Genomic DNA, 23,038 nt, shown 5'->3' on the forward strand with positions numbered 1-23,038 from the left:
GTATGAGAATCTGATGTCTAGTATTTCCATATAAAGAATCCAATTGACACGTTATGAAGTTTGAAAGATGCTACTCGCGGGGAGCCAAATGTTCAGATATATAAACCTACCGATGTGTGGGGACATTAATTCAATGTAGTTAGTGACACTAGCACTGGGTGGAAGCCATTCGGAAAATGTTAAGAAAAACAAAACTGCATAGCATTGCTTTTTTTTCTTTTGCTTTTTTAAAAAGATATTTTGGGGGCTTTATCTGCCTTTTCATACCTGTACAGTATAGTGACAGGAAATGGGGCGAGTGACACGCAGCAAAGGTCGTCGGGATCGGGAGTCAAACCCGCAACACGCTGTCAGGCTGGATAGACAGCCTAGGTGCCCGGACCGCTAGGCCGGCCGGGGCACAAAAACGTTTTTGGGAAGGTGATATAGTTTGTTTTAATCACATGAAACCCAGCAGTCATATTCTGGGGGAGAACGTTCACCAAAAATGGCAGATCTACAAGCTCACAACGCATCTCAACACAACACATTCAGCTTGTAGTTTGGCTATTATGGATGGATGAGATTTGGTGTAGACGGAAAGAAGTACAGTTGGAACTCCAATCAGTTTTATAGAGGGTTTCAAGGGTTAAAAGCAGTAGGCGTGAGTTTGTCTGGCTGCTTTCTTCACTGTTCGAATTTAGATGTCACTAGATGTATCAGTAGGCTATGCGAGGCTACAAAGCACCTGACAAAGATTACAAAACTTAAGAAGAATAAGTACTGACAGATAGTGGAGAATTCGGCAGCTGTTGATGTGAAGGCTGGTATTCTGGTGTTCGAGCCATATCTAGCAATAAAAAAAAGACAACAAAAGAGTTAGATAAGACAACATGGACGTCATCACTACTACTACTAGTAATTTCACAGCAACTCCAGCAGCAAATGCCACTAGTTTAGTTTCAGGGTCATGATCATCAAATTACTTTTAATCAATTGAGTTTTCTGCGAGTCCACATTGCACCGTTGGTATTCTAGTTGTTCATCAATTCAACCATTAACAGTTTTAAATATTTTTAGTCAATGGATGGACACAGTCCCTCCAACAAAATGTCCATTCTGTCTTCCTCTGAATAAAGAGTGAATTTGTGTCCTTGATGTAACAACTCATCCACCAAATCCATGACAGATGGACGGAAATGTCCAGTTTGTTTCTTCTTTACAAAATCTTCAAGGGATGGCAGCCATCTTGGAACTATTAACAGATACATCATACATTGCAGAGTAACCCTGGGTCATGTGGTGACATCAAGCAGAAGTTCGCCGGCATTCAGCAGTGTGATAACATCCATATTTAAGTCAGCGGTGGCACGTAAATACGGCTGGGGTTTCCTTGCAGATGTGCAAACATTAACACATTTTATGAAGATTACAAGGTATACAAATTAATTATAGGAAATAAAAAAGGGTACTTAGGCACTTTGTCAGTCAAGTTTCTAGGCCGCAGAAAGATATGAATCATTAGAAGTGTATTATTGAAACCTACAATTGGCAACGTTTGGCAAACATTGGTTGCTGAATGGAAGTTACATCTAACTTGCTTCTTCAATACTGAATTTATACTACCTTACCCACCAATTTCACATATTTCCCCAGCAAACAAATAAATGTGGTTTGACCTATAGAAAGATATGCGGCCTGAAGCTGGCATAGGAATCAACAGAAATTGTTTGTTAAAACATGAAATAACTACTAATAACTATTATGTACAGATAAACATTCCGACATCCCAGTTTGAGTTTCTTGACCAATGCCCTCTGTAAAATGTACTTCCACGTCCTCCTCTTTACAACATTACTTGACAGTGCCACCACGAAACAAATATTTCATTCAAAATTAAAGCTGCAATCCGTAAGATTCATGTGCTCTCTGAACAGAGCGAGGCAATTGCAAAACTAACATCTGGGGCTCCAATATGCACCGCTCATGAAAGAGGGAATACCTACTTGGCCTGGGGAGACATTGGATTTAAGCATCACGCAGGGCTACTTATCAACTAGTGGGGCGTCTTACCCTACACGAGGGTCTACATTTATCAATGGAAAACACCACCACCACCACCACTGCAGATGTGCTACTTAAAATACAATAAATAATAAAGTTTCCATTAAAATGTGTTCAGGATTGCAGCTTTAGTATAGACACATTTAGAACCATACATCCTCTTCTATACAGCAACAACCATTTACAATACATACTAATACTTTCTAACTTTTAACGCTTAATAAATGGGCCATTAACACTACAGTATTTGTCCTGGCTTAAATCAAACCAAGGTGGTAACATGTACACAATCTTTTCATGCCATTATCACCCCAAGTTTTAAACACTAATTCAGTTATGCAACACCTGCTGAGTGGCAAAAAACTACTATTTGGCCTTGACAGACGCCAAAAGTCCTATTGGATTGCATTAAATTAAATTAAACTCACTTTGCCACTCGATTTGCATGCACAATTGCACATACCCTCTATATTGTAAGTTACACTGCAAAAAACATTTATGAAGGTCATCATGCTAATCTACAGCAAAGAGATAGAGATGATAATAAACCAAACTGATGCCCTGAATAGTAATGTATGGTCTAGTCAAAACATTAATGAAAATAGTGCCCAAGTTAGGAATTGTAATTAACCCACTAGTTAGACAAATACAAATGGCAGGTGACTAAGACAATGAATTTGCAGACATTCAGAAATGGCAGTGTTAGTCCCTGTACCCCATAGCCGTAGCAACTAGCAACCATGGGACTTGTTGTGGAGCAACTCTGGAATTTTCAGCAGAAAGTTTTGACGCCTCCACAAAGCAGTCACATGAAGCTCGTTCTGAATGAACTACTGCCAGTACATATTATTAAAAGTTTTAACAGATGGCACTGTTTGGCTGCATATAATACAGATAATGAGAATGCCTTCTTCCCGGCACCTGCCAGATCATGGCCTTTTAATTCTCTATGTAGGTAGGGAAAGCACAGAACAAATTATGTCTGGCTAAATGACCTAAGCCATTACATTCATTATAGCTTATAAGACATACATAAGCTTCCGTCTTTTTTTTTCTTTTTGCTGTCAATTTGGTTTCCTGCAATGTTGACCAACCTTAATTTAACATCACAGGTTATTTGCTTTAAAGTTATCAACCAAAAAAATATGCATTAGACTCAGCATGGATTAGTTAATATGTTAAGTAGTACAATGTCTCCTAACAACAGAGCCTAAAAGATTGAGAATGAGAGTGTGAAGGCAGAATCATGATACAGTGGCGTTTTGAGTTCCTTGTGGAACCCAAAACTGAAATACACCAAAAATAAGTTCTGAGCACATCAAAATATTCAGCAACAATGTTTAAGCGACAGAAAGGAGCATAATTATTTTTTTTGCATAAACTCCAACATGTAAATGTTTTTTTCTTTTTAACAAAAAAGATGAACACATCACTAAAATATTAAAATAATAAGAAGTCAACGGGGCATAGGGTCTTCTACTCACCTTCATTGTTACACATTCTATGTTACACAGAGAACAGGTATGAGGAAATATTTTGGGCGTGGCCGCTGCGTAGTCTCTCATCATGCTGGGCGTCGGGTACCGACCAGCCCTCTGCGATGGCGGCTGGCTCTGGGCCGTAGAAGAAGACGTCAACGGTGGGTTGACGGGTATCGTCGCGGTACGATGACCAGAGTTCTTCACGTTGACCACTATAGGCGGCCATGGCTTGGTTTGCTGCTGCTGCGGATTGTTCTGAGCCTCTTTTCTGACTGCTGACCCTTTACTCTGAGCTGAATCTTGAACATGGGTCTCACTGGTGTTGAGGACCACAAGGCCAGGTCGGCTTTGGTTCACCCCACGGACCTGGGCTGGCGTGGCGCTGGCAGGAGTCAGAGTCGTTGGCTGCTTCTCTGGTCCAGTTCGCATCGTTTTCACCGGAATTGGTTTTGCCGGTTGTGACTCATGGATTCTGTGATCCACGTCTTTCTTCAGAAGTGAGATTCGATTCTGAGCAGCCACCAATGCGTTGGTCAACTCCCTCATTTTCTTTTGTTTATCTGAGTCATTAGGGGCCAGTTGGGGAGGCAACATCGATCCTAGGGACGAGATGGAACCGGCAGCTGAACTTGTCTGGAAGGAGCCGGCAATGTCAGAACTTGTCTTGAACGGGCCACCACTGGCAGGACTTGTCTGGAAGGAGTGGCCAACAGCAGGACTTGTCTGGAAGGAGTGGCCAACAGCAGGACTTGTCTGGAAGGAGTGGCCAACAGCAGGACTTGTCTGGAAGGAGCTGCCCCCAGCAGGACTTGTCTGGAAGGAGCTGCCCCCAGCAGGACTTGTCTGGAAGGAGCTGCCCCCAGCAGGACTTGTCTGGAAGGAGCCGGCACTGGCAGAATGTGTCTGGAATGAGCCGGCACTGGGCCTGGCAGAAATTGTCTGGAAAGAGCCAATACTGGGAGATGCTGTGCTGCTGAATTCTTTCAAACCAGCATCTTTTGTCAGTGGCTTGCAGCCTTGAGTGCTACTGGCAAAACTGTCCATCATCGGCAACCTGCTCCCACTCACACCACCAATATTTGCAGTGGCACCACTATTAAGAGTTGCATCAATCTCAGCCCCAAAGTATTTACTGGTATGTCCATAGTCAATCACTTTGCTTGGCTGGTGAAAGGTAGATGATGTGCCCTCTTGTCTCTTGACTGTCCCAAGTAGTCCGACAGGAGGGTCTGATCCACTCGCAACACTTCCAGCTTGAGGCCGGTGGTCCATGTCCCTGCTGGAGAGAGCAGCAGTCCTCTTGTTCTTCTCAATTCGGATACTTCGCAGGATGAACGGTAAGTTAGCAGGCGTCAACTGATCGTCTGGGTAGTCACTGAGATGCTCCAAGTCGTCATCGGCGAGGCCAAAGTGATGCAGGATGTTTTTGGCAGATTCAGTCGTGTATTGGGGCCGGCTGGGGTTGGCATTTAAAGGGGACTTCTCAGAAAGTGAGTAATCCCCACTACTCAGCGAGGAAGATGCAGGTCTAGCATTGACATTGCTGCTTACATCACTCCTACCACTAGCATAACCAGGTGTCTGATATGGCTGGGAGGATTGGGAGGCTTGAGCAGAGTGAGGATATGATTGTGAGGACTGGGAGGGTGAGAGCAGAGGGATGTTTTGATCCAATGCTTGGTAATAATTAGAGGAGGAAGCAGTGGCAGAGGGTCCTGACATCCAGTCCAGAGATCTACCGCCACCTTGTTTCTCCATGTTCATGTCCAAACGGCCAAGAGAGGTGGAGCTTGACGATGAGGCGTAAGGCGTCATCCCTGCACCTAGGGGACGCCTATCGTCCCTGGGACTCTTATCCAGGTACGAGACCTGGTCTGTGGCCTGCACCTGCTGTCTCTGCTGTAGCATTTGGCCTGCCAGCCTGGACTCCTCTCTGGCCCCTCTGATATGCATTTCTACGGCATTCTCCAAATCAGAGGGGTGTGTGGAACTACTCTGACCATACTGGGGCAGCATCGATGAGTGCATAACCCCAGGGGTGGTGGATGTCGCAGAGAAGGACGCATTGGCAGATCCAAAACCAGAGTTAACAGACCCAGAGCTTGGATGAGAAGGCATTCCCAGAGAGTCCATACCTGTACCATACCTATACCCATACTGCCCCTGTGTGGGTTTCTGGTTCCCAGATGCATAAGGATTATAGGGATAGGCCATGGTGTTTGCAACCTTTAGAAGGTTTAGCAGGTTGATGGCCGCAGCTGTAGGGGAGGGGGGTTTTACAGATAGATATGGGGTGGAGGTCTTGGAGTTTGTTGTTGGTGCAACGGTGCGGTTGCTGGCAGCAATAGCGTTGCTTATCTGTGTCAGGGCAAGCTGGGCTTTGATTTGAGCCAGCTGCAGGGAAGCGACTTGCTGGCCAATCAGGAAGGACCTCCCAGAGAGCCCTCCAATCAGAGGACCCGTAAGGGGCCCAGGGGTGGGAGAAGGGGGACAATGCTCCAATAGCAACGAAAAGCTGAAAAAGTTAGCAGAAACAACAAAATGTGTTATTCAATTGGAGTTGCCCATGAAATCTAAATCCTCATCATCTGGAAGGTCTTGGATTGATTGGTGCAGTGCAGTCTGGTCAGCCATTTCTTATAACACGTTCTGGTCCCCACCCCACTAGGGTACATAAGAGAAAGGAAAGAAAAAGCAACATTGCAAGCAGAACAAAGCCATATTGGTTTAACAGCAAACAAGCAATTTATTTGACTACTTTCTTAGTTAGCTCAACTGAAATCATTGAGATTGATAGCAGCCAACAGCACACAGCACACAACACACATTCTGACGTAGCATTATTTAACTGGTCAGTTTTCAAAACAATCTCACAATCTCTCCATTCAAACACATTTGGATGAACACTTACAATCTATTTAAAATGACAGCGCAAGCACTGCGAATCACAGGGTTAGGTGGATGTTGGATGATATTGGATTGGATGCAGTCAGTGTTTTAGTGAATCATCATTGGGATGTTTATTTTTGTGTTAGCCTTGTGGTAGCCAGGCTTTCATTTTCGTCGGCGCAAAAATTGAAAGCCTGGGCGAACGCATTGGCCGCTCTGGTCTAGAAGTGGTAGTGAACCCTTCCGGGTGGGCGTCACTCCAAATGATGTGACATTTGAGGGGCCGGAGCTGACGGACAGATCGGTGAGATCCAATCAGGGCGTGCGCAAATCTCAGCCGCGACCCGCCCCTCTAGACCTGAAACCTATCACGTTAGCTCAGGCTAGCCTTGTAGCAGCATCCACACAGTAGTACAACAGCAGATAGGCGCCTTTTAGATAGGCGTCAACGTCATTAAAAGGCCTATTCATTCATACTCCAGTTTTAGGTGATAAGCTCCACAGTTTTGGTGGTTAGCAAAAACAGAGATGTGTTCGGGTGAGTGTTGTAGCACCACACTGTGACGCCATGTCGTAGTTTTCGGTGGTCACCTTATCACCTAAAACTGGAGTTACTATGAATACTAGGCCTTTAGTTCCAGCGTTCACTGGATTCAAAACTAAACGGAACATTAGATTGGAGGCAAAATGAATGACCTCATAGCTATTCAACTACTGAACATAGTCATGTTGATAGTTTCAGTTTGTATGCGGTAAGTTCACTAAGTTGAACACAACGCATGCTCACACACGTCTGTACAGCTTCTCTACAGGTGCCAATGTCTGTTAAGACATTTTAAAAGGAAGATTAGACAATTAATTAAAGTTAAGGATTGGACTGAGACGATACATAAGAAAATAAATGCTTGCGTTTCTAACACACACTTCAAATCAAGTTAAGGTTAAAACCAGTATTATCTGTTGTAGGTGGATAAGGTATGTCATGCCCAATATTCCGCAATGTATTGGCGAACTAGGAAGAGAAAATGTGGTATAGAGCCACAGAGAACCACGGTCTCACATAATTTACACAATACACAACACATCCATTCTCAAATAAGAACTGTGTTCCAAAAATAAATAAATAATAAACAATAAGTATATTGAATGTGATTTTTGCATGAATCCTCTGGCCTTAGTTAGGCAGTAGAATGTACATGTACCCTGTCCTACCAGTTTTGAGGGGCCCTCATATGCCCAGCTGTGTGTACCAAATTTGAGATGATTTGATTGGCTGAGCACAGAAAGTGATGTATGATGATGTATGACAATAATAGCGCCCCTAACTTCACACGAGTGCGATTTTACAATCCAGGTCGATTTCATGAATCTTGTCCATATGGCTGGTTGTATAGAAATAAAATGGTTGCATGCACGTTAGGGATGGAAATTGTGAGTAATTAGGTACTAGTCAAGTTAAAATGTGTAAACAGTTGTTTCTGTAAAGACACCAAGGAAAAGCGAGTGATTTACAAAAGTGCTTGTTTTGGTTCATGCAATATCCTGTGTATGTCCAATGTTTTACAACAATGCAACATTGACATCAAGGCAGGCCAAAAGCGAGGCCTTGTGCTGATCCGAGCCTTCAAGCCATGGTGGACGGAACAGGTTATCAAGTGAACTAAAATGGGTTACGGTTAAACTTTTTAATATATGAAACCTTAACCTAAAAATAATATTACCAGAATACTGGTAATATTATGCAATAATATGCTTTAATAGGCTTTCAGGTCTGGTCAAGATGACCCTGACAAATCAGAACTGAAAACAGGTCAACAATGACAAGTGCCTGTATGACAACATAGCTACTAGATATAAAGAACTTTACACAGCCTTTATTTATTTTTTTAGACAATTTTGTATGCTGCATATTCCATTTGTGTGATCTTGTCTAATACATGTTAATATAAGACTACTTCGCCTACGAGTCTTATCTTATGTCTTTCCAAGTTTGCTACATCCAACTGGCACAAGACCTGTACATCTTTGACAGAATTGGATCATCCAACACCGCTGATTGTTCCCCATGCACATCTTGAACGAAGAAGTCTTCTGCTAATATCGCAGGAGTCTCGAGTTGTCTTGGCTCTTAGTCAGAAACGAATTGTACTGTGCTTTCACGCCACTTCTACAAACTCAATGAGACGTATAGTCAGTACATTGTCTATTTGACATGCTCAAAACCTTGTCAGCAAAGCAAAGCTCCAGAGACCGACAGACAAAACAAAGTAAAAAAAGTAAAGTACATTTAGACTTAAGCTTATATCCACCTATTGTAACCGCGATGCATCATGATGCCTTTGTTTTAATGGTCCCAAATTAGCAAGTCGGAAAAAACGATTTTACCTATCGGCCGGAGTTGCGTCTGCGTCCCGTCCCAACTGTTTTTTTGCCCAGTCAACATTTTAATCCATGCTACGCGCCTGGCCAAATTACTTAATTAATACCTGCCAATCAATGTGTTATGGTTATTAGGTTATGGTACAAGAATCAAAGACCATGGCTTGTTCCACTAAGGCTAAGCCATGATTCTTACAAATAAACATCCATCTGTTTTTGACATTCATGCACAAGTGGTTTTCTCAGCAGTAAACCGATGGATTGTACAGTCCAAGTAGGGAATGAGACATTGCCCCAGGTATCTCAGGATCTTGTTCACAAGTGAGGGGAGGACGGAGAAGGAGATCAGCCGGAGAATCGGAGCAGCAGGGGCGGTATTGCAGTCGCTGTACCGCACTGACGAAAAGAGAGCCGAGTCAGGAGGCAACGCTCTCCGTCTACCGAGCAATCTTCATTCCTAGTCTCACCTATGGTCATGAAGTGAGGGTCATGACCGAAAGAATAAGGTAGCGAATACAAGCGGCCGAAATGAGTTTTCTTCAACGGGTGGCTGCCTGGCTGGCACCTCCCTTAGAGATAGCGTGAGAAGTTCAGTCATGCAGAGTGAATCACATCGACTCACTGGCCTTGGAACGTCTCGGGATCCCCCAGGAGGAAGTTACTAATGTTGCTCTGTAGAGGGAAGTCTGGATCTCTCTAGTGGAGCTGTTGCCCCCACGACCGGACTATGGACAAGCGGTTGAAGATAGATGGATGGATGGATGCACAAGTGACTAGTGCATGGACTTCAAAAACAGATGTAAGACCTTTGCCCTGAAACACTGCAGGGTTGTTTTTGCACCAGGGAAGCTAGTTAGTGTTTGAAATCACTCATTCCGATAAACAAATACAAGAACGGACAGCCCCACACCTCCCCCCCCCCCCCCCGTCAGCAAAGGGATGAGTATAGGTATTGGTGCCAACTCCAGTTACTGGAGGCACACATTAACCATAGCTCAGTAGTCCAGTGGCTCTCAAGGTGGGGTCCACGGACCCCCATGGGCCTTGGGTGAGTTCCAGGGGTCCCCAGATAAAAATAACTGACAGTTTGGAACCAGGAGAGGACGACTTTTTTTAAACATTAAAATCCTGTCAAAATGGTACCCGAGGCCATATTAATATCAAAGCAGGTCCTTGGAATTGAAAAGGCTGAGAATCACACAGTAGTCCAAATATAGGACTGTATTTATTGACTTGTTAAGCATAGACATAACCACCTCCTCCTGTATACAAGGAGGACGTCCAAAACAGACATGCTTCGTCCTCATGAACCGCCCTGTATGTATGTATGTAGCTATAGCTAGCATCAGGAATGGCATTACGCATTAGGCTTTAATAACTGGTTTATATGCATCGTCGCACGCACGAGTCACGACCGACTAGACGCAAAATCGAAACATGCTTTCGACAGAAATGGCGTATTTTCTAGGGCTTAACAATTTTGTTAGTGTTGTCAATCGACTGTGGTCGAGCAGCAGTTGAAAGGCCGCACCGGACGTAGCACGACTCTGCACGAACCATGGTGTTGTCCGCAGTAACAGTTATTGTATTGAGTTGTGCTTTCTTTTAAAATGCATTGTATTCTTCTACATACTGTTAATAAATCAATCAATCAACCAACCAGCCTGGTCCGCCGGGGGTCGCATAGGAATAAATCTCGTAGGAAACAAAAACACAAATATAAACAAACTTGCGTTAATCACAAAGTTAACCCGTTGTGTTAAATAAAAATAAAAGCAGTCACGCTTATACCGTACCTTTTGTTATTGTTTTTTAGGGGGTTCGTTAAAACTTGTGTTGCTGTAGCTCTGCAGTGCTTCTCTTCTCGTATGCTATATTATTGCTCGACACAAACGGTGTTGCCATATTGTGAGAAAAATAAGCACGCCCAAAAGAAGCGGCCACATCATGATCACTACATGCTGCGACCTAAGAGTATATATATACTCTAAGGCTGCGACCCGTTTATTGGAAATAATAAACCACTGGTTTAATTAAACAACATTTAGGAAGCAAGCCCAAAATAACCAATATTTACAAGCGACTTTACAGACTTTACATAATGGGCAGACATGGCAACACTGCATACAAGCGCGGATGCAGTTTACCCATTCATGCTTTAATCCCATAGCCTGGCGGGATGTGTGTGTGGCGCTTGTGATTTGCTATTATGCTACTTAGCAACCACCTATTAAAATCTTTCTTTCTTTCTTTCTTTCTTTCTTTCTTTCTTTCTTTCTTTCTTTCTTTCTTTCTTTCTTTCTTTCTTTCTGTCTGTCTGTCTGTCTGTCTGTCTGTCTGTCTTGATTTTTCTGTAAAGTCGCTTGCAGGCTGGGCCTGCCTGCCTGCCTGCCTGCCTGCCTGCCTGCCTGCCTGCCTGCCTTTGATTGATTGATTGAAATCTTTATTAACAGTTTGCAGAATTACAGTACATTTCAAGCACAAACTCAATACAAAGACTGTTAACTGTGAGTGGACGACCCAATTAAGCCTTACACTTGTTTACAACAGGGTCCACATTGTTCAATTCATCAAAACATTTAGAGACAAACAAATAGACACTTCTATGTAGTTAAAGAACAGAACAGGAATTCATCATATAGGAAGCGAAAAGGGAAAAAAAGTATATATACAGTGAGGGGAACAGGGGGATAAAAGAAAAGAAAACGAAAGACAGAGTGTAGGGCGCCTGCACACAACACCATGCGTTGATGCCATGTGTGCATATGTGCAGGCACCCAACACCACGTCCATACAAAAACATAGTACAATCCATAGTACAAAGACAGAGTGTAGGGCGCCTGCACACAACACCATGCGTTGATGCCATGTGTGCATATGTGCAGGCACCCAACACCACGTCCATACAAAAACATAGTACAATCCAGATACAAATTCAGCTTTTACAGAGGCCAGTTTCGAATTGCAGCCATCCGTAGGTGCCCTTTGAGAGCAGTTTTGAAGGAGCCAAGGGATTCACATGTCTTAATGACTGTTGGTAGGGCGTTCCACATTTTGGTCGCATAGGAGCGAAAAGAATTTAGTCCCTTGTTTGTGCCGAATCTGGGTTGTACATGGTTTGTTGCACTCCCTCTGGTGTTGTGGGTGTGGACTTCGTTTACATTAAGGAAGTATTTAGACAGGTACATGGGTATCTTGGTGGTGTATCTAATCTTGTGGACCAGACCCATTGCAAGATGCTGTACTCTGTCGTCGACCCTAAGCCATCCCAGCCTGTCAAAGTGGGCAGGGGTGAGGTGGGTTCGGGGGGTGAGGCCAAGTAGGAGCCTGACCAGTTTGTTTTGGGAGGTCTGGAGCCTTGTTTTAAGGGCCTTTGAGGTGCTGTGGTACCAGGAGGTGGATGCATAGTCAAAGAAACCTTGTACAAGGGCTCCTGTTAAGGTCTTCAAGGTGTTTTTGTCGACCAGTGAGGAGATCCTGTAGAGGAATCTTGTTCTTTGATTGACTTTTTTGATTACGTTGGTGGCCATCTTATCACCGGAAAGATTGGCCTCCAGGATGGAACCTAGGTAGGTAATTTGATCCTTCCGTGTGATAATATCATCACCAACTCTAACCAAGAAGCCATCTGCCTTTTTGAGATTACTATTTGATCCGAAGAGAATGGATTCAGTTTTTCCCAGGTGTAAGGATAGTTTGTTATCAGCGAGCCAGGTGCAGATTCTACCGAGTTCAGAGCTGAGGGTCTTTTCAACCTGCAGTTTGTTCCTGTCCGAGACCAGCAGTGCTGAGTCGTCTGCGAACAGGAACAAGTTGCAGTCACAAGCTGAAGTCATGTCGTTTACATATATTAGGAACAGTAAAGGCCCTAGTATGCTTCCTTGTGGGACGCCACAGCTCACTGGGAGGGGGGGGGACAGTGTTCCGTTCACTTCCACCATCTGTTCTCTCCCCTCCAGGTAGGATTGCATCCAGCTCACTGATGTGCTATCAAAACCAATAGCTTTAAGCTTGTTAACCAGTATGGAGTGGTTCACGGTGTCAAAAGCCTTTTGGAGGTCCAGCATGACCATGCCTGCCTGCCTGCCTGCTCCAATGTGAAGGTTTCACTGTCAGTCTGATTTGGGGTGCCATGTCAGCTGCTGATGTTGGTCCACTGTGTTGTATGATTGTATCTAGTCCAGAGTCACCACACTATAAGACACTGCACACTGCGCAGTGAGCTCATGAGAGAAGTACTGTTCTCAGGGGAAAGCAGGGAGACAGATTACTGTAGCTATATACAGTACAAAGATAAGAGAGGAACTTGCTTGTGTCATGGGACTAAGCTGTATACCCGCCTAACTGCGGCCTAAGCAATAAATAGTAAATACATACCATATTGACTGATATTCAGATGTCTGAATGAATACCGGCGAACTCGTCAGTTTACCAAGTCGCCGTGGCGAACATTCTTCATTAATGTCTTCATCGTTATGCTAACATGCTGTCTTCATCAGTGTAGTATGTCAAACTCCCAGAAGTTATATATGTCACTTCCAAAGTGATACAATTATTTTGTGCAATGAAATGGTCAGCGAGATGATGATAAAAAGGTGAGTATGTGAATACCAATGATAAGTAGACCTACCATTTCAGGAATTGTTTACTAATTAATTTCATTGTTTCTGTACTTTGGTGTTTAAACTTTTAGCATTCCAACTTTCTCTAATGGTAACTCTAAACAACTATCCTCTCTCTTTCTCAATTCAATGCAATATAAAAAACAATGCACTAAATCGTGGCGAGTTGGTAAACTGACGAGTTCTCCGGATCTGAACATACCATAAGGCCTTAATTAAGATGAAAAACATAATAACAATGTAATTCTACCATAATTGTTCCACGCTTAACATAGACTGGCTTGTATGAAGTAATGACACCCTAGTTATTATGGAAATAAGTGCATCCTGCCTCTCCCTATACGTAGATCAGTGGTTCTCAACCTTTTTCAGTTCAGTCAGGACAACTCAAGAATGGATGGAAGATATATTTATTGAATATAAGATGAGCAATATATTTATTATGGTTTGGCGAAGTATTGGATCTGCTTTTTAGGTACTCAGATCAAGCGCATCAGTCCCGACCATAGGGACTCTGAATCCCCATACCTAGATCCAAAACGACAGGTGGTAGCTGGGGTGGAGGTGGGTGAGCAGCAGGTTTGTATACAGCAGCAGCAAGAAAGGAAGCAGGAGGAGAAATGCAAACCTCCGGTTAAAGTAGCCGGTATGAAGATGGAGTGAGTGTGTGATTGGCATGAGTGAATTACCGTATGTGAATGAGAGCGTGATGCAGCACTGAGGTTCCCTGACTGAACTTGCTCTGCGCATGTCTACGACAGGCACAAATACTCATGTCTCCCAAAATAAAATTCAACAGGTCTTTAAATTGTCACTTCACTGTCATCTGGACCATCTTTTGTGTACACAGTTTTTAAGTTGATTGAGTTTGATCAGACTCTTTATTAAAGACCCATGGTATCAAGTCCTCCGCTCTGAGGCCCTATAGCAAATCTGCTGAACCTGCAGAATGAGTGGTTGGTTGATAATCTGCAGGCCCATGCACACAGATAGAAACAACATGCATAGTTTTATATAATGCACTTTTAGACTATCTACACCCCAGGAACTGCTCCCTGGCACCTGTTGGATATGCTGATGGAACAACTGTTATCAAGCACCAGACAGTGATCATCATCATTTTTTGACCGCGGTCGAGATCGTGGATTTCACAATATCACGCCAGACATCATTGCCATCCCCAGTTCCTGCTTACTGATGTCTGTGTCTCTAGCGATGACATCAGGGAACGAGAGTTTTCTACCTCTGGTCTGCTTTCAGGCAGGACTCCAGAGAAGAAGGGAAGATATAACCTCATTGTCAGCTCTGTAGCAGTGGCCGGCAAACTGTGTTCTTCTGGATCGGTGAAGAAACACGGGGAAGGTTGCCAGACAGTGATAGTGAAGCAGTTGGGTTGAGCTTTATTATATAAAAAATAAAATAAAAGATAAAACAATGTTGTATATATTTCGGGCATTTTATTCCTTGTTTTGATAGGACAGTAGACTGACAGGAAATGGCGAGGGATGGGGAGTGACACACGGCAAAGATCGTCAGGATCGGGATTTGAACCTGTGACACACTGTGTGGATTAGCAGCCTAGGGTGCCCAGACATTTACACCAGCCGTCGAGGAGGCTGAGCATTTTAACACCATGCTCAAGCACCGTACCTCAGTGGAACCAACTGTACTGGCAGAGGCATGACATGAGCTCCCTGAATAGCAGACCTTGCGAGATGTAGACCACTGTTTGCCAAACTGTGGACCCAATTGTTAAGGGGCCGTGAGTAAATATATCCTTGTTTCCGTTTCCTACATTTAAAAAATCTATAACTACACACATACACGTATACAAGCCATTACTTTTATGAAGGTTGTTGATCTAAGAGGATATCCCACCAGAGGAGTTAGAGCACAGCTGTGGTAACAAAACGTTAATTTACCCCTGTATGATCATGTCATCTCCATATCCTGGAGGTGTGAAGAGTGTGTCCCCAACAGTGGAAAGATTACAAAAACAAAGGAGACAAATTAATTTGCTCCAACAATAGGAGTATCTCGTTGTTGGCCATTGCTGGAGTGTGTGTGTGTGTGTGTGTGTGTGTGTGTGTGTGTGTGTGTGCGCGCATGCGTGCGTGCTCACTGTTATGCTTTGAGGTAGACGTGGATAGGGTAGCGATAACAGACAAAAATAAAACTATTGTATAGGACTCTAATCACGTATAATGCATTTTATACGTTTATGTGTTCGGGGGCTCAGAGTGCATCCACTATATAGGGAAAGTAAACTGTCGACACCACAAAACCGTTTTTGCATTGGTGCATAGCGAAATAGTTCATTTGAGCTTTGCAGAAGTCGACAGGCTGTGAGCATTTCATGTGCTGATGCGCAGGAAGTCGAGAGTGACATAGACTCAAGGAGAAGTCCCAGAGCTACATGAACCCTACCATCCCTATTCTGGGCATGTCATATAAAGGCAAATATAGGGTGAAAATAGCAGCTCAGCTCACGTTTTGATGCACTGTGTGAGCTTGTAGATTGTCTATAGAAGAGATTTTGTATAGAGGGAAAAGGACGGGACAAAAATATAGACCCCTGACTCATGATCTAGTATCGTAGGCATAGGGTTTGCGGCAGTGGTATACTGCTTTAGTGCTACTCACATTTAAATTAGTTAAAAAACACATGTTATTTTAATTCATTAGGTAGGATGCTCCTATAGTCTCTCGAGCTAGACTGTTAACTCAACACAATTTTCAAATGCTTCGGTCTGTGCAGAGGAGCGCTGAAACTTGTGAGCTTGTCAATCAACTATTTTCACAGAATGTTCGTCCACTACCCTACTATATACCCCAACCCAAACCACAACTGAGGGAATATAGGGCTGAGGGAACATAGGGCCCCCCGTCTACACGCGCACACACACACACACACACACACACACACACACACACACACACACACACACACACACACACACACACACACACAGTGCGGCCAGAGTGTTGCCAGTCAGCTGTTGAGCTGTGACTGGGTGATAAGCCTGCAGGCCCAGGGGAGAAATCTGCTGGATATACTGTATGAGTTATATTCTACAGCACTCAACAGACAAGCAGCCTTTAATGAAAACCTAACTCATCACCTGCTGATAAACTGTTGATGCAGGTCAACATAATCGCTCTAGGTTTTAATAGCCATATACTGTATACTGCAGTTTGTTATCTGTGGCGAAATCTAATTGAGGGATCAACGTGTTTTCCGGAAAGCCCCATCCCGCCGCAGCCATCGATTGGCTGAGGTCCGATTTGCACAGGCTCCTGGTCATCATGTGACCTAGCAACAAGGCGGACCAGGAAGGAAGAGGAGTGGGTGGTTTTTGGCCGGATTAACAGTCAGGAGCAGAACGTTGAACTTTTTAAAGCGAATTGCTGAGATGCAGGGTGACTAATGCCTCTGCTTTTGTACAAGCATGTCGTGTCTTTGTCTCCCACTGAGACATATTAATGTATAAGTCTTGTATATTCTTGTTCTCGCAACAATATCACATCCAATACTGTATGTATGGAACAACAAATAGCACCAAAGAAAAGCCAAGCGAACAACACATTGCATCCCCACGCTTTGTGGTTAATGTGGTTCATTGTGTTTCATAGATTTATGTTCACATGTACTGTAACAATGTTCTTGTGTACTAGCAATGTCATTGCTACCAGTCCTGCCTCTGAGATGCACCAAACCAGCCTACGGCATGAGCCGGTGGAACCCCCTTGTGACTAACAATGTCATGTTTGTTCATTTAAGTCTCATGAAATCATGCTATATAGCAAATATAGAATAGGAAGAAGTTTTGTAGTATAGCATAGGAAAAAGTCTGTTGTTCATGAGCAGTTTCTTACCAAAAATGGATCATGGGAGATGACACATGAGCTCCAAAAGGGTCTACAATAGCATCATCTTAGCACATTCTCACGTGAGATCGTCTCTTTAAGAAATGACGAGTGCTGATTCTGTTGAGCCCTCAATAATAACTCAATGCTTACTTAACTAGAGAATTAAGTGGATCTCGGAATACACACAGAAATGTGACCAGCCTGTGACATCAGTTCTCTATGATGATTTAGATCAGGTCCCAGAGCCCCAGTGACTTCCATTACAAAGTTAAATCTAGCTATAAATGCACCAAGTCTGTCTGTATATGTATGTCTGTATGTCTGTGTGCCTGTGTGTGTGTGTGTGTGTGTGTGTGTGTGTGTGTAATCAACTTCAAATTCGACACGTGCATTCCACACCACCGCAGGGGGTGCAGTGCCCGGTGTCGAGTCAAACACAAACACTCTTCCAGAGGAGGGAGATAACTATTTGGACATTTTTAATTAACCAAAATTGGTGCATGCTGCTTTGTCGAGTGTATACAGTATACAAACAATTGGCCCGTGTTTGGTTGAGGAAAGGTGAGGGTGATATTTGCCACTGCAGGTATTTCTACAGGCTGGCACACTTTCATGTCCCCAAGATGCATGTGTGGCTGCTTCCATCTCTCTTGCCCATGCACTGACACGGGGGTCAGATGTAAATTTCATCCTCTCTAATGATGTAAGCTATTCGACTGGAAAGGGAACCTGATCCGTGGTCACACTGATAAGACGGAGGCTGCCAAGCCACGGGGCAGGAATGTGTGGTCTCAAATTAGTTTCTGTCTGCAGCCCACCCATCAGTGCATGCTCCTGTTTCACAGCCTTCAGAATGGGGGGGGAAAGAAAACATGACCCAGGTAGGATGTGTAAATTATGAATTTACGTCAGACTTCTGTGCTCTATGGGCACTACAGGCAGCAGTAGCACAGCACTGTTTAACACTTAAATTGGCCATAACTCGGTGACCATTGCTTTCATCAGTGCAATATATAGGACTATAGCGAAAAGTAAACAGCAAATCGACACGCTCACAATGCGCGAGAAGATTGAATTGAGATAACTGTAAATGGTGGTCACCGTGAGAATGTATGTAGCCTACTACACTAATGTCTGCACTCAGTCTAACGTCAATATAAATGAAAACCAATAAACATGTATAATTCCCACCTCAGCTTTGACTGACGTTTAGATTGGCAGCTCCCTGGTCATGTGACGTGGGTGCTGGGTTACCAGGGTGGCCCCTAGGAGTCCCAAAACTCTCGGCTATGTCCTTGACGCCACGCCCAGAAAGCCCACAGGAGGCCGTAAATCACCTGCAGGGACACGGCGCTACGTAACCCACACCAGACAAATATCACCCGCACATGTGTCAAAGACATAAGTCTCTCAGCACTGACATACATTTAATGTGCTTGATTCAGGACCCTCATGTGTTTGTGTGCGTGTGCGTATGCACACGTGTGTTTGTGTGTGTGTGCATGTGCGTATGCACACGTGTGTGTGTGTGTGTGTGTGTGTGTGTGTGTGTGTGTGTGTGTGTGCGCGTGTGTGCGTGTGTGTGTGTGTGGGTGTGTGTATGTGTGCGTGCGTGTGCGTATGCACACGTGTGTGTGTGTGTGTGTGTGTGCGCGTGCGCGTGTGCGTGAGTGTGTGTGTGTGTGTGAGAACATGCGTACATGCAGGAATAGAGGGTATGCGTGTGACATCATCATCAAACCAGGAAGTTATGCAGGAATGCCTACTGAGTGGCTAAAAACGACTTTCTGGCCTTGACAGCCCATACATACGAACAGAAAAGTCATATCTAATTGCATTAAACAACATTAAACAATGTTAAACTCACTTTGCCACTCGGTTTTCCATTGACTTTATGCATGCGCATACCCTCTATTGGCAAGGACACAGAACATCAATAATGATGATCCATCACAGTGGAAACAATCCCCATGCAGGACTCTTTTGTGTTATCCTTTTAGCCATAATATCTTACTTTACCACATGCTGTTTACATTTCTGACTAATAGAAGTATTCAATCAATCAATCTCTAATTATTACAAAATATAAATAGCCCCAAAGCAAATGTATGAAAATGTTGTGCCATTGCCAAAGAAGGAATCCTTCTATAAATTCACAAGAAACTTGATGCGAGGACCCGGGGGAGTGTGGTGCCTGGCCGGCGCCAGTGTTTATTTCTCCGAGTAAAATTATGACGAACAATGTCCGTCGATTACTTTTTTTCACTGATGAAAACAGAATTAAAAACTAAGCCATGATGACTAAAACGATGACTTATACTGACAATTTCATCAACAAATACAAACTATACTAAAATGTTAGGGAGGACTAGAGAAGAGAACCAGTAAACTAAACTAAACAAAAATACATTGTTTTGTTAGGTTGTGTGCAGGTGTCATGCTCCGAAAATAGGGGATCTACAAGCTGCAGTGCGACACGTTTATAGATCTGCTATTTTCGGTACTCAGCAAAGTAGCCTATAAATCAAGCATTTCAGTGGCCCACCAAATACATTTTAGTCGTTTTATATCTTATGGCATCTTATATCTTTAGTCAACTAAAACCAGAAAGTTCAGATGACTAAAATATGACTATACCCTGGGGGAAAGGTTGCGTCCGTCCTGCGCCCACCCAATCAAAAGTTATGGGGAATATTTATTTTTAGTCAGTATAAAAACAATCCACAAAATATCTGTACCATTTATCATTTCTGATTGGGTGGGCACTGGGCAGCCTTTTTACAGAAATGTAGACACACCTAAACACTGTTGGTCAAAGAAGGAGAAGATAGATTTATAGATAAACTGTAATGGTGGTAGTTTTCTATGCACTTCCGGGGTTTACGGGATTGACTCTTGCCCAGAAAAGGCTGTTGGACTGTTGCCTTGACTATTTGTTTGCGGTGAATGTTGAGAGGTGACCATGCAAATCAAAATGGTTTATAATTACGGTCAGCTTGTAAACTGAGACAGTGCAGTGTGTGTGTGTGTGTGTGTGTGTGTGTGTGTGTGCGCGTGCGTGCGTGCGAGTCAAGTGTAAACCACAGAAATCCTCTGAGGGCCAGTTATATCTGTTCTAATAAGCTGTGATGATATCATGAATGATAAGTGCTACAGAGCTGAAAGGCTCTGGGCTCACTCTACTGGCCTCATATACCAGTGCTGGGAAACAGTGTTGATTTTAGTTTTAGTCATAGTCTGTTGAATAGGTTTAATTTGGAATGTTTTAGTGTTTGTCTATAGTTTTAGTAGACAAAATATCATAAGATCTTAGTAGACTACATCTACAGTTGATTTAGTCGAATAAAAAGTATTTTGGCGGGGCTTGATGCCATCAAAATGACCAATGAATTGCTGAAAATAGCCGTGCAACCAAGTGTAAAATAACTTATACTGGATCTCTTGTCCACCTGTACCTTCCTAACATTTTTGAATGAATGTGGCCAGCAGAAAGAATCTTAAGTCCTCACAGGTAAATTGTGCATTTATATAGCGCCTTTATCCAAAGCCTAACAATGCACATTGCATGCAGCCTTTGACACACACATTCTCATGCACACACATGCATGCACCCATGGTGGAGGAAAACGTGCAACGCTCATTGGGAGCAGTTCAGTGTGATAATGTTCAGAGGACACTCTGACAGTAACACAGCGAGAGCTTGAACCTTCCGATTCCCAAGTGACCTGAGTCACTGCCGCCCCTGTGTGTGTGTGTGTGTGTGTTGTGGTGTCTGGATCATGTAATAAATCCACAACACTATGGTGCCTTCATACAATTCAGTATTAGCTCCATGTAAAGATGCAAGTGATATTTCATGTGAAATGTCCCTCAAAGTGATGCGAATCATATGCACAGCTTGAACATTATACGGTTAGACGTAATTCGTCAGACGTGAACAGAGTGACATCCAGTTCAGTTGGAAAAGCAGTTTGTAGCTGCTACACATAGATTTCCTGAGCTACATGTTACAACACTGCATGGTGACATACTGAATCAGCTGCTAAAGTGTCACAAATATCAAGCAAATTGCTTGGCCCTGACATCATGACAGCCTGGCTGATGCAAGATGAGCGTTGGAAAATGAAAGCGATACTACAGATTGGGGTTGTGTGTGCGTGTGCATGTGTGGATCAGAGATTCAAGCAAAAAAAAAGGTAGGAGCGCACACCAGTAGTGGGGAGGTGCTGACCGCAGGAGATAAAACTTTGACTGAGAGGGGAAAGAGGCCGCACAGCTCGTAGTCACGATGCAATATTATTTTTCCGTTTCGGCAACAAGTTGCCTTCTTCAGGGTGTTCTTCAGAGATCAAAATAGGTTGCATTTCGCATCCCAAAACGCAGTTTATAGTTAAGGGACGCAATAAAACAACGACCTCTGCATCCACGGGATGCACTACTTTACTACGTACTGTATATGACTCCTATAACGTCGTTGAAGTGGGACTCATAAAATGTCCCTGGGACTCATCTAAAAGACCATCCCTTGCATCCCAGGACTCAATACAGTGAAAACCTATTTACATCACTGGTGGATGTGTGTGTACTTGGATTACATCATCACATGGGGGGGTTTTCATCACCATGACAGGGTAGCTGTCTTGACGTCAGCACAGTGCACACACACAGTTTATTATTGATATGATCAGCTGATTCTATTTTAGAGCCAGAGAGACACAGCCACGTATATTATTATAGCAAAGAAAGAGCACAGGAAGTAGAGAGATAGAACGGGGTAGAAAGAGAATATATGAGAGAGAGAGAGAGAGAGAGAGAGAGAGAGAGAGAGAGAGAAATAGTAATGGGAAATGGCCTATTCATACTCCAGTTTATCACCTAAAACTGGAGTATATGAATAGGCCTCAGTGTCAGGCAAATCGACCAATGACAGAGCTTCTAGCCTCTAGGATAAATTGTTTCGGGGAGGGTTTTACTCATTGCTGGCTGTCTGAATACAACAAAAAAAGGTAATTAAAATGTTGACATTATTGCTCATAGCAGCTTTAAGTAAATTTTAATACCAATACTTATTTTTACTTTTACTCAAGTGAAATTTCAATTACTTGTAACCGAGTATTTCTACATTGCCGTATCCATTTACGGGGAAAAGGGGTTTCTATCCGACAGCAACGATGGGCGCTTGGGGACGTGTTGGGGACGTGCAGCAGATCATTCTATAGAACTGTGTGTTCCAGTGTTTCTGGTCAACAGGTGTGCAGAGGGCAAAGCTAAAAGAGAACAGGGCAACGTGAACTAACAGTGTGAACATACGGTGAGTGTGTGTGTGTACTGTACGCGCGCATGCATGTTTGTGAGAGTAGAGAGATGGAGAGACGGACAAAGAAGAAGAGAGGAGAACAGAAAAAGCGGACCAGCTGCAATTTCTGGCCCACCTGTTCCATCCCACACACACACGCCAAACGCAAGCACCATATGATACAGGGGGCTCATAAACTTTTACAAGGCTCTCTGTTTTTGGTATGTGAGGGGCGTGATTTGTGTGTGTGTGTGTGTGCGCGCGCGACACAGTTCTCAGTTGAAGGTCGTTATGTTTTTCATCTGCTGTACGAGAGGTTCATTTTAAGTCGACCAGTAGAACATGGTACACGTTACATTTCAGGCCACTCAGCACAGCCACAGTCCAACCAACATCCAAAACAGTCCAAACTAGATAAAGTGCCCCTCGGGGCACATGTCTCCCCCAGGGCAGGTCAG

At 43.6% G+C, this 23,038-nt stretch overlaps 1 protein-coding gene across 3 annotated transcripts in view; it reads right to left on the bottom strand.

Moving 5' to 3' along the window:
- Window positions 1-5,863, bottom strand: part of LOC308335449 (uncharacterized protein) — a 54,277-nt gene extending 48,414 nt beyond the window's left edge. For all 3 annotated transcript variants that reach the window (XM_080792486.1, XM_080792485.1, XM_080792484.1), the window contains exons 1-2: window positions 3,528-5,863; window positions 768-829 (exon numbers count right to left, since the gene is read on the bottom strand). In XM_080792486.1, coding sequence (XP_080648612.1) covers window positions 768-829; window positions 3,528-5,738 — 2,273 coding nt within the window. In that variant the 5' untranslated portion in view covers window positions 5,739-5,863. The remainder of the gene's footprint in view (window positions 1-767; window positions 830-3,527) is intronic.
- Between the last annotated feature and the right edge of the window lie 17,175 nt (window positions 5,864-23,038).

Source organism: Protomyctophum bolini (genome assembly GCF_963924005.1).
Source record: "Protomyctophum bolini genome assembly, chromosome: 20".
NCBI lineage: Eukaryota > Metazoa > Chordata > Actinopteri > Myctophiformes > Myctophidae > Protomyctophum > Protomyctophum bolini.